Genomic DNA, 13,425 nt, shown 5'->3' with positions numbered 1-13,425 from the left:
AATCAATTTGGTGTTGTGTGTGAATGAGGAATGTGTGTGTTAAGAGGTAAGTGTGAAGGCCATCGCTGGACCAGATGTTCTAGGGAGGAACTGAAGAGGTTGCAACATGCCCCTATTGAAATGTCAGAGGAAGGCAGATTGACGACTTTAAAGTGGGACCTATCAATGGGGGCAAGATAGCTGTGATCAAACCAGCCTGGGGTAACTCCCTGAGAGACTTGATGAAAGAACAAGAAAAAGGATGAGGAGGACAATTTAAGAAAACAAGCACTTGTCAAACAAAAACTGATTACAGCATGACAGTGCAAAACTCATGGGTCCCAATGAAGAAAAATCACTGTATAAACAGGGGCCTTGCCATGAAACTTTGGGTTCATCCTGCCAAGACTTCCCTGGAGCATCGTGTCGCAACTGACAGAACCCGGCTCCTCCCTATCCGTGATCAACCTAGCTGACCACTAGATTGATCCGCAATCTGGACTGGTAACTGTAACATCGAATGGCAGGACAGAGAGAGAGAGTGTGTGTGTGTGTGTGTGTGTGATTGAATGCATATGCTAATTGTTGTATCTTCCGTAAACGCGGCGTATTGCCTTTTCCCCTGAAAAAGATCCCGTGCGCTTCTTATAAGCATAACACCCACGCTTCAGTTTACAGGGCACCTTCTACACATCTCACGTGGCTGTGCAGTCGGACGGTGCACACCACGGCCAGCCAAGGGTTCCTCCCATTGGTGAGGAGAGGCCTGTGAGGGAGGAGAGGTGACATTAAGGGGGCAGAGTTAAGGTGGCATCTGCTGCTCTTACAACCACCCAGTTTGGCTGTAGAGTTCACCAACACCATGAGCCCTGGGGCAAAGGTGGTAAAGACCCCAGGCTCTGAGCGAGGGCTCGGGAATAGCAGATGAGACTGGGGGAAGCATTTGGAAGTTATCAGAAATCGTTCAAAGCCCTCAACGTCACCTGAGGCGAGGGAATAAAACAGACGGTGCCTCTACCCCAAGTTACTTTAGAGAGACAGCTTCCCAGCAGAAGAGAGAGGGCTTTTCAGAGAGGGAAATGCACACTGGTTTCCAGTCCCAGATCTTAGAAGCCTCATGTGATTAACCTCAAAATATTCACCCACCCCCGCGGCTAACGATCACGCAAGTGGCTCTTCAGGGAAGAATTATTGTAGGGGCTGGGAATGGAAAGCAAGTTACAACTTTACCTGTGGAATTGCTAATGTGTGTGTGAGCTGCCTGTGGGGGAGGGGATGAGCGTGGTGTGGAATTGGGTGTAAATGATCACTTGAGTCGGACCCAGAGTTCCCTTCCAGGATTGCTCCATATACAGACAGACACCAGATGGCCCGAGAAGCAGGGGCGGCTTTCACCGAACGTGTTGGGGATCACGTTATGCTGACTGTCGCCCAAACTCGCAGATCCGCGGCTGGCTCGTGCCAGGTAACATGCACGGCTCATTTCAGCTCCTGGCCAACGGCAGTGCCTAGGGGCACTGGAACCATGTGTATCGTGGGGGGGCTGAGAGCCACTGAACCAAACTGTAAACCCTGCCTAGGATGGAGACCACTTCAAGCCAGGGGGTGCGGCAGCTCCCCTAGTTCCAGCACCTATGGCGGTGTCTCGGGTGCGCCTGCCCCCACCTCGCCCCTCTGATCACGTCCCTTTTCTGGGTGCAGGCTTCCTAGCTACCAGCAGAGGGTTCCAACAGTCAGGGTGCACTTCCTGGGGTGCCTTATTCAGCAAAAAAGATTTTAGGAAGTGAAGTGAGATTGACAACAAACCCATCGGAGTCATGTCTAGATGGTCTCGTCTATAGGGAGTGAGGGGGAAAGCCACTTCGCTTAGATCTACTGAATCTACTGCATGGCTCCCTGGGATTTTTATTCTAATATCCCCTGGAGGGCCCCATTGAAATCAGGTCTCCTGTGTGCTGGGTGCTTCACGGACACATGGCGAGACAGTCCGTGCCCCAAGGAGCTTACAGTTTAAATAGACAAGACAGACAAAGAGTGGGAGGGGAAACTGAGGCATGGAGCAGTGAAGTGATGTGGCCAAGGGTTCAATTCCCTGTTCTGTAGGACTTCGGGCAAGTCACTTCTGCCCTGCCCCTCAAAGGCATTTAGGTGCCTAACTCCCTTTGGAATCCCTTTGGTGTTCTGCCCTTAGCTTCCCTGGGCCTCAGCTCCCCATCTGTACAGTGGGGATAACAGCCCTGCCCTGCCGTATGGGTGTGTGTGTGTTTGAGATCCAGTTAAGGTTGTGGGGGAGCGGATGCTCTGGTGCTGAGGGGCTGCTAAGGACCTACAGAAAGGTCCTTATTGTACAGATGGGCCCAGAGAGATTACGTCTCACAGGGAATTGAGCACTAACCACTAGGCCATCTTCCCTCTCCTTGGACTAGCGGGTTTGATTCCCCCTCTTGTTCCTTCAGCTTGGCTGTTGGGGGAAGGGGGAGCTCCACCTACGGGGGATGATGCAGAACAGAGGGTTGGGGAGGCAGGTCAGACAGGCCAGTTTGAGGGGAGAGGAAAGCCCCAGAATGACCTTGCTGGGGAGGTTTTGCTCTGATGTCTGCCCCTCAGCCCCACTTCTACTCTGGGGTCGCAGCCACCGCCCCTTGGCGTGCAGCACTGCACTAGGATCCAGAGACAGATGCACTGTATGGAAACTGCACTGGCAGTAATGCCCCCATCCCGCCACTATCTCCGCCACACCCTCCATTCCCCACAGCAGCTGGCAGGAGAGAATCAGTGCAGACCCAGGGCCTCTTCCTGTGAGAGAAACATGAGCATCTTTCTCTGCATGTCTCCACCGGCCTGGAGATCTATGCTGTCCTGTACCAGAGACGGGCTGGGGCCTGTCACAGTGTGGAGAGCTGAGGATGGAGGCCGAGACCTTCATTGTGTCCTGGTTTTCTGGGACCATGATGAGATGCAGACAAGGAAGATTCTTCCACCCCGGAGTCTTTGCTGAGAGTTGGAGCCAAGCTCAAGCCAACCTCTCTAAAGGTTGGGAACGCTCAAATGCTGGGGGGTGTAAGTGGCCACCATCAAGCAGGTCTTTGATCCAAAGACCATCACAGGCCTGGTTAAAGTTGTTGTGTGCACTAAATAACCCCTTCTCTCAGGCAAAATAGGAGGAGCAATTAAATGCCCTGTTATGGAGTGATAGTTAGAAGTAATAGGAGGCTACTGCCCAAGGCACTGGACTGCATGGCAAAGCCTGAGCAGGGTTAAGCCATGGGGTCTGAGGGGCTTCCCTGGGCCTGGTGTGAACACAGTTGCTGGGGCATTGCTTGGCAAGCTGTGTGCATGAGTAAGGTGAGAAATCTGGCAGACAGTAAGAGAAGCAGTCCTGAGTGTGCCCTGGAGAGGGAGCAGAGAGACAGCGCTCCTTGAGCACAGAACTGATTGAGGGGGCAGACTTGGGGCTTTCGGAGCAAATGTCCTGCCTGTGTCCAAGGGAGAAGGACCAGCTGGACGTTCTGTGTAAATAAACAGGATTTCACCAAAGCAATACCTGACCCATATCATCCATTTCTTCTGCTAACGGAAACAGCAAGGCCCTGGATGTTCACTACCTGCTCAATGCAAAAGCAGCAACAGCCTCCATCCCCAGACTCCTGTTTTCTCAGGCGCCTCTGTCCTGCCAGTTTGTGGCCAGCGCTGGTCATAGCAGCCCCCTGGGCCCCCATTCCTCAAGAGAGACTCTTGGAGCAGGATTTCCAGCCCACGGAGCACACTGGAGAGATTTGGACAAGTCATGTGGGGCAGGGCTGGCTTTGTAGTGAGACAGGGAGCTAGGGGCTCCTAGTTCTGTTCCCAGCTCTGCTGCTGACTTGCTGTCTGAATGTGGGCAAGCCATATCCCCTCTCCGTGCCTCAGTTTCCCCATCTGTAAACGGGGACTGATGTTCTGTGTTTCCCATGGGGGGCAGGCAGCTCTTTCTGATCATGTGTGTAAAGGGCTTTCTCTGAGCAATGGAAGGGCTGATCCATGGGCAGCAGGATCTGAACTGAACCCACGCTCCAGATCCGCCATGATGGGGAGGGGGGATCTGGGACCCCCTACATCCCTCCCCATTACTCTGTCCCTCCCTAGTCAAGCCTGGCTCTGCAGCACTTGTCCTTGCAGCCATGCTTCCTCTGCCCCCAGCCTCAATTAGAGGGGAAGCTGGTCTGGCAATACAAAGTGCCCCTCCACCCTCCCTCCAGCCCAGGAGCCTTTCCTCCAGCCTTGGTGGCCTCTTCCAGGCTGGGACGCTCCAGAGCTGAACTTGGATCCTGCTCATGTGCTGGCACCTACCTGCCTGCCAGCGTGGCCTGCCCACCACTCCTGCTGACCCTTCCCAGCTGCTGGGGCATCCCAGGGATCATTCCTAGGGGAAGGATCTGGGCATGTATCATAGGTGCTTTGCTTGCTGCGTGGCATCAGTGGCACTGGTTCATCAAGTTGCAGTGGGGGAGGTTTAGATTGGATATTAGGAAAAACTTTTTCACTAAGAGGGTGGTGAAACACTGGAATGCGTTACCTAGGGAGGTGGTAGAATCTCCTTCCTTAGAGGTTTTTAAGGTCAGGCTTGACAAAGCCCTGGCTGGGATGATTTAACTGGGAATTGGTCCTGCTTTGAGCAGGGGGTTGGACTAGATGACCTTCTGGGGTCCCTTCCAACCCTGATATTCTATGATTCTATGATTCACTTGCTGGCGGAGAGCAGAGTAGCAGGAGGTGGCAGCTCGTGGGGTAGGTGGTTCACTGGTCCCCTATCCAAGGGGCTCTGCCCCTAGGGAAGCAGCAGCAATGAATGTGGGTGACAGATCTGCTGGGTGTTGGACAGCAAGTGGCTGGAGCCACCTGCAGAGAGATGCAGGACGTGTTCCCACTGTGGCCAGTTAGCCCGCTGTGTGCGATCCCACAGAGGCCCACAGCCCTGGAGACGCGACGTGCAGAGGAGCAGCTGGCTCGGAGCTGCCATGGCAGGGGTGTGGCTTTGCTTTTAATGGAACCTTTTTGCTCTGGCTGTCATCTCCTCCCAGACAGTCACAGCGATCAAAATCAGAGACTCGCCCATCGCCTTTGGATGACAGAGCACAGACTGTCAATGCACCCAACCTGCAGCCCGCCCCCACTGCTGGGCCAGTCCTGACTCCCACCCCCACAGCTCTGCCGATCTGCAGCCCCCCTGCTATTCCAGTCCTGGACCCCTCGCAGCTGTGCCAATGCACCTGGATCATAACCCATAGCTCCAGCAGCTGGTCCAAGCTGGGATCCCCATGCACAGCTCTGCCGGTGCCCCTCAATCTTGACCTGCTCCTGGGGCCAAGCCAGAACATAGGGAGGTGCCTTTTATACAGACACAGCAGGGTGTGGCCTGAGCTCAGCCAGCTCACTCTTCAGTTGGGCCCAAAGCCAGCTCAGCCTGGCTATCAAACTGAGATCATCGCATGGGCCGCTCGCAGCCAGCGGGTCGCTCCAGATATCTGCGTCTCCCAGCCATGCACCACACCAGAGCCTTCCGTTGCCTCCCCGTCACGTGGAGACGTCAGGTCATTTGCTGTCAAGCAGAGCCCGGGCTGGGTGCAAAGCCGCGTGCATGGTGCCAGGGCCCAGCAGAGAACCCTGGTTCATGGGAAATGACAGGCAACAAGTGTCTTCTCCTCAAGGTGCAGCAGTACATTGGCACAAGGGAGCAAGAGCGCAGAGGGAGGGCGGGAAGGGGAATAGATTAATTCATCCGCCATTGGGAGGCTAAAATTCCTCTGCTCCTCCCTCCCTGGGTCTAAAGTGGCTGCTTCGGCTCTTGTTTTCAGTGGCTTCTCTCTCTCCGTTTTTCATGGAGGCATCTTTAATATTTAATGTCTCTTTCCACTGGGGACCAGGACTTTGCGCAAACTTGAGAGGCGGAGAGACTGAGAGAGATGCTTGCAAGAACTGTAACTGACGTCATTCCTCTAATAGCATCCTCTGCAGAGAGCCCCATTTCAGGCAGCCCAGAGGAAGCTGCCATCAGACCGGGCTGGGCCCAAGCTTTGTAAGGGCCAGAGGATTATGGATGCTGAGACCCGATGCACATGGGTCGGGATTCCAGTCAAGGCTGTTTTCTAAAACACCAGCTCACAGACTGCAGCTCTGACCTGCTGCAGGAGAGCCTGGAAGCGCAATTGACGTGGCTATGGCCAAAACCGAAACCGAAGTGTCTCTTTTCCTTGCACAAAATGGCCAAAACCGTAAAGAAACGGCAGAAACGCAGCAAAGTGAACTGGGCTTTTAAAATTCATTCCCTTTCTGCGGGGGAGGGGGGATCTTATTGTTGGCTTCCCCTGAGCTTGTAGCTTAGTGGCTCTTTAGGCTAGTAACCAGCCCCTAGCTAGAGCGAGAGACAGGTAGATGTGCAGTTAGAGCGCTGGCCTGGGAATCAGAAGGTCAGAGTTCAATTCCTGCCATGAATGTGGGTGCCCGCTCTGTGCCTCAGTTTCCCCATCTGTGAAGCAGGAGAGGGGTTGTGCAGCTTAATTCATCGAGTGTGTGCAGCGCTTTGGGATCCTGTGTGGGCTGGGGGGACGCTGTTCCAAACTGGTGCTGTTTTGGCACCAGTTAGCTGAGCGTGGCTGTAACCACTAGGTGATGCTGCCTCCTACACGTAGAAGGGGGACAAGCCCTTAATCCTTTGGCTGTGTGACTCTATCTTGCATCAGCCCGTTCCGCCCTGCTGTGCAATTCACTGCTGTTGACCCCTTGTGCCATGTGGGGCCCAGAGACACCTCAGCCCCACCCCGGAGCAGGTCTGCATCTGCGGCTGTCTGCCTGGCATGGAAAGGCTGCATCCATCTACCCCCCTCCTGCACACCCCCCCTCAGGACTCCAGTCTCCTCCTCCAGCAGCGCCTACATCCTGCACTGATCGGAGCTCCATAATTACCAGCCACTGCCAGGCAGCTGCTGCTGCTGCTGGACCCCGTTCCCCTGGCAGCTCCGTCGCGGGGGCGTGCACAGAGGGCAGGAAGGGGGGTCCCATCGCAGCTGCTGGTTCACTAGGAATTACGATGCTTCCTTCTCCCTCTGCCATCACCTCTCACCCACCTCCAGGCGCAGGGATGCTTTGAACGGGGGCTCCTGGAGTACAGACCGCACGCCCCCACATGGTGCTCAGTGCAGCCCTGGGGCTGGAGCCCAGGCCCCCAACGGCTCCCCTTTTGGGGTAGCAATTGCTCCTGGGTACTCTCGCTCTGGTCCCCCGGGGGGCCATGGCAGCAAGGTCCTGAGGTTGGCATCGCAGATCCAGCGCCATGATCCGGAAGAAGGGGTCGGAGGCAGGCGCTCAGGACGCCAGCCTGCTCATCGCCCTGGACAAAAGCCGCTCCCGCCTGTCCAGCGACTCCTCTGGCACCATCTACAATGGGGTGCCCTACGGCGGCTTCGTGAGTACGAGGGGGCACGCGGGGAGAGCGGCTGACAGAGCCCTTCAGGTGGCCGGCTGCTCCGGGCCGGCAGGGCTGCTGCACAGAGAGGGGTCCGGGGTCTGCTCTTCCTGAGGCCCAGTGCAACACTGCAGACTGCAAGGGAGGGAGAACAGAATCGGGCCCAGGCGTTCCTGGAGCTCAGCAACCCCAGCCTTGTCCTGGCGGCACGGCTGGCGGTGGTGATTGTGGGTGTTTGCCGGTGCTACCTGGCTAGGGGGCTGTTGTGATAGAGTGTGTGTGTGTGTGTGGGGGGGTATTCTCAGGTGTTCCATGGCAGGGGGTTGGGGGGTGCAGTTGGTTTCATCCTTGTTTTCATAAATCTTGCCTGCACTGGTGAGAAAAACACCTGGCGGTTTCCATAGTGTCCAACGCGCACGCAGCCCAGCCCCCACGCCCCCGGGCGGAACACGGACAGGTGTGTGGAAAACTGGGTGGATTGGTTTTGTGAAAATCCCCAGCTACTCCGGCTCTGTGCCCCCAACCCACCGCTCTGCCGTCACCCCGCAGTCCCAGTCTGCAGCCCCAGCTCTCCCAGGGCCCGGCGCCACTGGCCAAACCGTGTATCGTTTTGGGGCCGGAGACCAATGCCAGCGAAAGACTAAGCTGAGACCGACAAACTCGTTTCGCTTGTGGCCCTTGCAGAATTGCTGCCTTGCAGTCACTAGGGCTGGTGGTTCACCCTGAGCCGTGCATGCTGGCAATAGACAAGAGACCCCCTAGATCACTGCTGGGGAGCCAGCAGCTCCGATTCCCACGAGTGCCCCCAGCGCAGGCTGTGGGGGGCGTTGCCAGTTCCCCCCTCGTCCCCAAAGGCCTCTGTAGGCCCGGGGTCTGAGCTGGGAGCGGTGAGCTCCCCAGTGCACGTTCAGTTTGCAGATTCTACTCTTTTCATAGCGGATGGACAGACAGACAGGCATGTGTGGGGCTGGAGCAGGGATCCCTCTGTCCTCCCTGGCTCAGGGCACCCCTGGCCCCAAGGAGCCTCTGCTCCAGCTAAAGACTGGGAGCTCCAACAGAAACAGCTCGCACCACGCAACACCCATCTGGAGGGCAGCAAACGCCCCTGCCCGTGATCCACCCTAGACCGGCCGGTACTCCCACGCCGCCTGCCTCCCCCACACTGCAGTGCAGCAGCTGAGCCAGCTGTGGGTGGCAGCCCTGAGGCAACCAGACGGGCTTCCCCAGGGGCATCTGCCACCCTGGCATCGGCCCCATCCTCTCTGCTTTGCCACAGCTGGAAAGGCTGCTTTCCCGGCGGTTTCTATTCCAACCCTCGTGTTCCCTCCCCCCCCAGCAAGCCCCTCTTTCCAGGGGCGATGCCCTTGGTGGTGCTGAGTCCTGGGGGGTGGGGTGGGGGGAGTTTGTCAATTTCACAAACTGCAGCTCTTCCCATGTCCCCGATCTCTGGGAACTGCCTTTGTGATAGAATCCCTGCAGGAGTTTGGGGGAGGGGAGCCATAGCTGCCCAGCCCCCCCCCCATAATCCAACCCTCCCCTTCCCCTCAGTAATTCCAGAGTCCCAGCCCAGCCCCTGCCCTGGTTCAGGTGGGTTTATAGTCCCAGCTAGCTCGGGGCCCTCTCCCTAGGCCAGCGGCTTTCAGCCCGCGGGCCGCTTGCAGCCCAGTCAGCATGCTGCAGCCCGTGTCCCATGCTCAGGGCCACACAGGGAGTATACGTCTCGTGCGGCTGCAGCCCACAATGGTTAGCCGGCAGAGAACCGCCACTGCTCTCGGCTAGGCCTCTGCAAAGCTCCCTCGGTCACTTACTGGGGGGCATTTCAGCCCCTGCCCTGGCTTAATGGTGAGGAGTGGGAGTTAGAGGAGGAGAGAGCAGAGGATGCCGAACGCAGACTGGGTGGGGGGGGTCATTGCAGTTCAGGGGCTGCCCGATTTGAGCCCGACCCGGTGTGAGAATCCCCAGTAGAGCCTGGTTTCTCGCTCTTCCGTGTGCTGACTTCTCCTTGAGCTAACAGAGACGGTGTCCAGGGGGTGGGGGCCTCCGCACAGACCCAGGGCGGTAAGCGAGGTGAAGGTTTGGCCTTCAGGATAGCTGGCGTTCTGTAGCGCATCTGCAGAACCATGGGGAGGGAGCCTGGGGCTGGGATAGCCGGGGGCTGCAGGTCAGGACTGAGGGGCACCGGCAGGGTTGTGTGTGTGTGTGAGGGGGTGAGCCCAGGGCTGGTCTGGCAGGGGGCTGCGGGTCGGGCGTGAGGGGCACTGGCAGAGCTGGTGTGGGGTGAGCTGAGGGCTGGGATATCAGGGGGGCTGCGGGTCTGGACTGAGAGGCATCAGCAGGGCTGTGGGGTGAAGCAGCCCATCTGGCTCTAGGTTCCTCCTCTAGGTTTCTTGAGCACGGAAACATTTCCCTGCTCCCCCCCACAGAAACAACGAATCCGACCTTGGGCGTGGGGACGAGGCTGGCCCAGGGCGCGGGAGCTGCACGGTTTCTCTCTGATCCCATCACACCTCCCCTGCCCCCAACATGCCTCCCCTGCCCCCAACGCACCTCCTCTGCCCCCAACATGCCTCCCCTGCCCCTCTTGTTTCCTGGCCACAGGAGGAAGAGGACAAGGACGATCCCATCTACGTGCACGCTGACGAAGGCTACAGCCCCAACGTCAGGGGCAACTACTTCCGAGATGGGCAAACCCAGATTGGTGAGCGCCCCTTTGCCCTGGCAGCCCCCTGGGCCCCCTGTCTGGGAGCAGTGCTCGTGCCACGGGGGAACCAGCTGGGAGTGGGTGGCTGCCAGCCCAGGCTCTCCGAAGAGCCCAGTGGGCTCCAGCCAGAGGAGCCCAGAGAGGGACATGTGCCCGCGCAGGGCCCTCTCTGGCTGTGTGAGCTGGGTCCAGTGCAGCCCAGGAGGGGGACCCAGGTGTCTCTATGCCACCCTATGTCTCTGCCCTCTGCAATCTGCCGTAGAGCAGCCCCGGAGATCTTTTGCCTTGTGCCAACTGCCAATGGGCCTCCCGGGCTGTTCTGGGGGCTGGGCACAGAGATGCTCGTTGCCCCAGGCAGAGGCACAAAGAGCAAGTGACTTTTTAAAGGACACCCAGGGGGTCAGCAGCAGAGCCAAGAAGTGACCCTCCATCTCTTGCGTCCCAGCCCCATGACCCTGCTTGCTCTGCGAACGTGTGCTCCCCACATCTCTTTCCCTTGGCAACATCATGTGGCATAGGGTTCTACCGGCTAACGTACATTGTCCTGAGCAGTAACGAAACGATCCAAAGCCCTTTGCTTGGCTACATTAGTGATCAATGGGTCCATGTCTAGTTGGCAGCCGGTGTCAAGTGGAGTGCCCCAGGGGTCGGTCCTGGGGCCGCTTTTGTTCAATATCTTCATAAATGATCTGGAGGATGGTGTGGATTGCACTCTCAGCAAATTTGCGGATGACACTAAACTGGGAGGAGTGGTAGATACGCTGGAGGGCAGGGATAGGATACAGAGGGCCCTAGACAAATTCGAGGATTGGGTCAAAAGAAATCTGATGAGGTTCAATAAGGATAAGTGCAGGGTCCTGCACTTAGGATGGAAGAACCCAATGCACAGCTACAGACTAGGGACCGAATGGCTCGGCAGCAGTTCTGCGGAAAAGGACCTAGGGGTGACAGTGGACGAGAAGCTGGATATGAGTCAGCAGTGTGCCCTTGTTGCCAAGGCCAATGGCATTTTGGGATGTATAAGTAGGGGCATAGCGAGCAGATCGAGGGACGTGATCGTTCCCCTCTATTCGACATTGGTGAGGCCTCATCTGGAGTACTGTGTCCAGTTTTGGGCCCCACACTACAAGAAGGATGTGTATAAATTGGAGAGAGTCCAGCGAAGGGCAACAAAAATGATTAGGGGACTGGAACACATGACTTATGAGGAGAGGCTGAGGGAGCTGGGATTGTTGAGTCTGCGGAAGAGAAGAATGAGGGGGGATTTGATAGCTGCTTTCAACTACCTGAGAGGTGGTTCCAGAGAGGATGGTTCTAGACTATTCTCAGTGGTGGAAGAGGACAGGACAAGGAGTAATGGTCTCAAGTTGCAGTGGGGGGAGGTTTAGGTTGGATATTAGGAAAAACTTTTTCACTAGGAGGGTGGTGAAACACTGGAATGCGTTGCCTAGGGAGGTGGTAGAATCTCCTTCCTTAGAAGTTTTTAAGGTCAGGCTTGACAAAGCCCTGGCTGGGATGATTTAATTGGGGATGGGTCCTGCTTTTGAGCAGGGGGTTGGACTAGATGACCTACTGAGGTTCCTTCCAACCCTGATATTCTATGATTCTATGCTCCCTCCCTCCCCAGTGCCCTGCTCACACCTGTGGGCTGCGGCTGCAGGGGCTTCCTGTTCGCCAGCTAGACAGTCCTGCCGCAGAGCCCGAGGCCACGCCCGCTGCAGTGCCAGGGGAATCTCCACTAAGGCTAGCGGTGAGGAGCCCCCGCTGGTGGAGAACGAGGGCTTCATGTGCCAGAGGGAGGCTGATGTTCCCTCCAGCAGGGGGCAGTGGTGGCATGTGTGGGCCCCCACCCGACCCTAGGGGCCCTAGGGCTGCTGCCCTCCCCCCCCCTCCCATCCTGGTCTTGGTACTTTATTATCACCGTGAGTCCAGCCCTGCGGGAGGCTCCCACCCCCTGGCCCGCTGCAGGGCTGGACTGCAGCCCCCTCCCCTTTGCCCCCGCAGACTTTGTGCTGGTCTGGGAGGAGAAGGTGCGCCCCCTGAAGAAAAGGAGGGGGAAGCTGGCCAGAGACGACCGGACAGACGGGCACCGCGAGCACTGGAAGAGGAAGTTCCTCAACAACCTGAGAAATGCCGGGCTGCTGATGGAGAAGGTGAGAGGAGAGACTTATCCCGTGGGCCCCTGCCACGTGCCTCCCCCAGGTCCCTGTCACGTCCCTCCTCCCCCTGGGCCCCGGGCCCCTGCCACGTGCCTCTCCCAGGTCCCTGTCACGTCCCTCCTCCCCCTGGGCCCCGGGCCCCTGCCACGTGCCTCTCCCAGGTCCCTGTCACGTCCCTCCTCCCCCTGGGCCCCGGGCCCCTGCCACGTGCCTCTCCCAGGTCCCTGTCGCGTCCCTCCTCCCCCCGGGCCCCGGGCCCCTGCCACGTGCCTCTCCCAGGTCCCTGTCACGTCCCTCCTCCCCCTGGGCGCCGGGCCCCTGCCACGTGCCTCCCCCAGGTCCCTGTCATGTCCCTCCTCCCCCTGGGCCCCGGGCCCCTGCCACGTGCCTCTCCCAGGTCCCTGTCACGTCCCTCCTCCCCCTGGGCCCCGGGCCCCTGCCACGTGCCTCCCCCCAGGCCCTGTCGCGTCCCTCCTCCCCCTGGGCTCCGGGCCCCTGCCACGTACCTCCCCCCAGGTCCCTGTCGCGTCCCTCCTCCCCCTGGGCCCCGGGCCCCTGCCACGTGCCTCCTCCCAGGTCCCTGTCGCGTCCCTCCTCCCCCTGGGCCCCGGGCCCCTGCCACGTGCCTCCCCCCAGGTCCTGTCACGTCCCTCCTCCCCCCGGGCCCCTGCCATGTGCCTCCCCCCAGGTCCTGTCACGTCCCTCCTCCCCCTGGGCCCCGGGCCCCTGCCACGTGCCTCCCCCAGGTCCCTGTCATGTCCCTCCTCCCCCTGGGCCCCGGGCCCCTGCCACGTGCCTCCCCCCAGGACCTGTCGCGTCCCTCCTCCCCCTGGGCTCTGGGCCCCTGCCACATGCCTCCCCCCAGGTCCCTGTCGCGTCCCTCCTCCCCCTGGGCTCCGGGCCCCTGCCACGTGCCTCCCCCCAGGTCCTGTCACGTCCCTCCTCCCCCTGGGCCCCGGGCCCCTGCCACATGCCTCCCCCCAGGCCCTGTCACGTCCCTCCTCCCCCTGGGCTCCGGGCCCCTGCCACGTGCCTCCCCCCAGGTCCCTGTCGTGTCCCTCCTCCCCCTGGGCCCCGGGCCCCTGCCACGTGCCTCCCCCAGGTCCCTGTCGCGTCCCTTCTCCCCCTGGGTCCCGGGCCCCTGC

General features: G+C 58.9%; 1 protein-coding gene across 1 annotated transcript in view; it reads left to right on the top strand.

Moving 5' to 3' along the window:
* Nucleotides 1-6,268: 6,268 nt before the first annotated feature.
* Nucleotides 6,269-13,425, top strand: part of LOC140900101 (anoctamin-7) — a 31,411-nt gene continuing 24,254 nt past the window's right edge. Inside the window, exons 1-3 of the mRNA XM_078849322.1 lie at nt 6,269-7,420; nt 10,019-10,118; nt 12,126-12,274. Of these exons, the coding sequence (XP_078705448.1) occupies nt 7,289-7,420; nt 10,019-10,118; nt 12,126-12,274 (381 nt within the window). The 5' untranslated portion in view covers nt 6,269-7,288. The remainder of the gene's footprint in view (nt 7,421-10,018; nt 10,119-12,125; nt 12,275-13,425) is intronic.

This window comes from Lepidochelys kempii, chromosome 18 (genome assembly GCF_965140285.1).
Source record: "Lepidochelys kempii isolate rLepKem1 chromosome 18, rLepKem1.hap1, whole genome shotgun sequence".
Taxonomy (NCBI): domain Eukaryota; kingdom Metazoa; phylum Chordata; order Testudines; family Cheloniidae; genus Lepidochelys; species Lepidochelys kempii.
The sequence above is the reverse complement of the archived record's forward strand: the minus strand, read 5'-3'. Positions and strand labels throughout refer to the sequence as shown.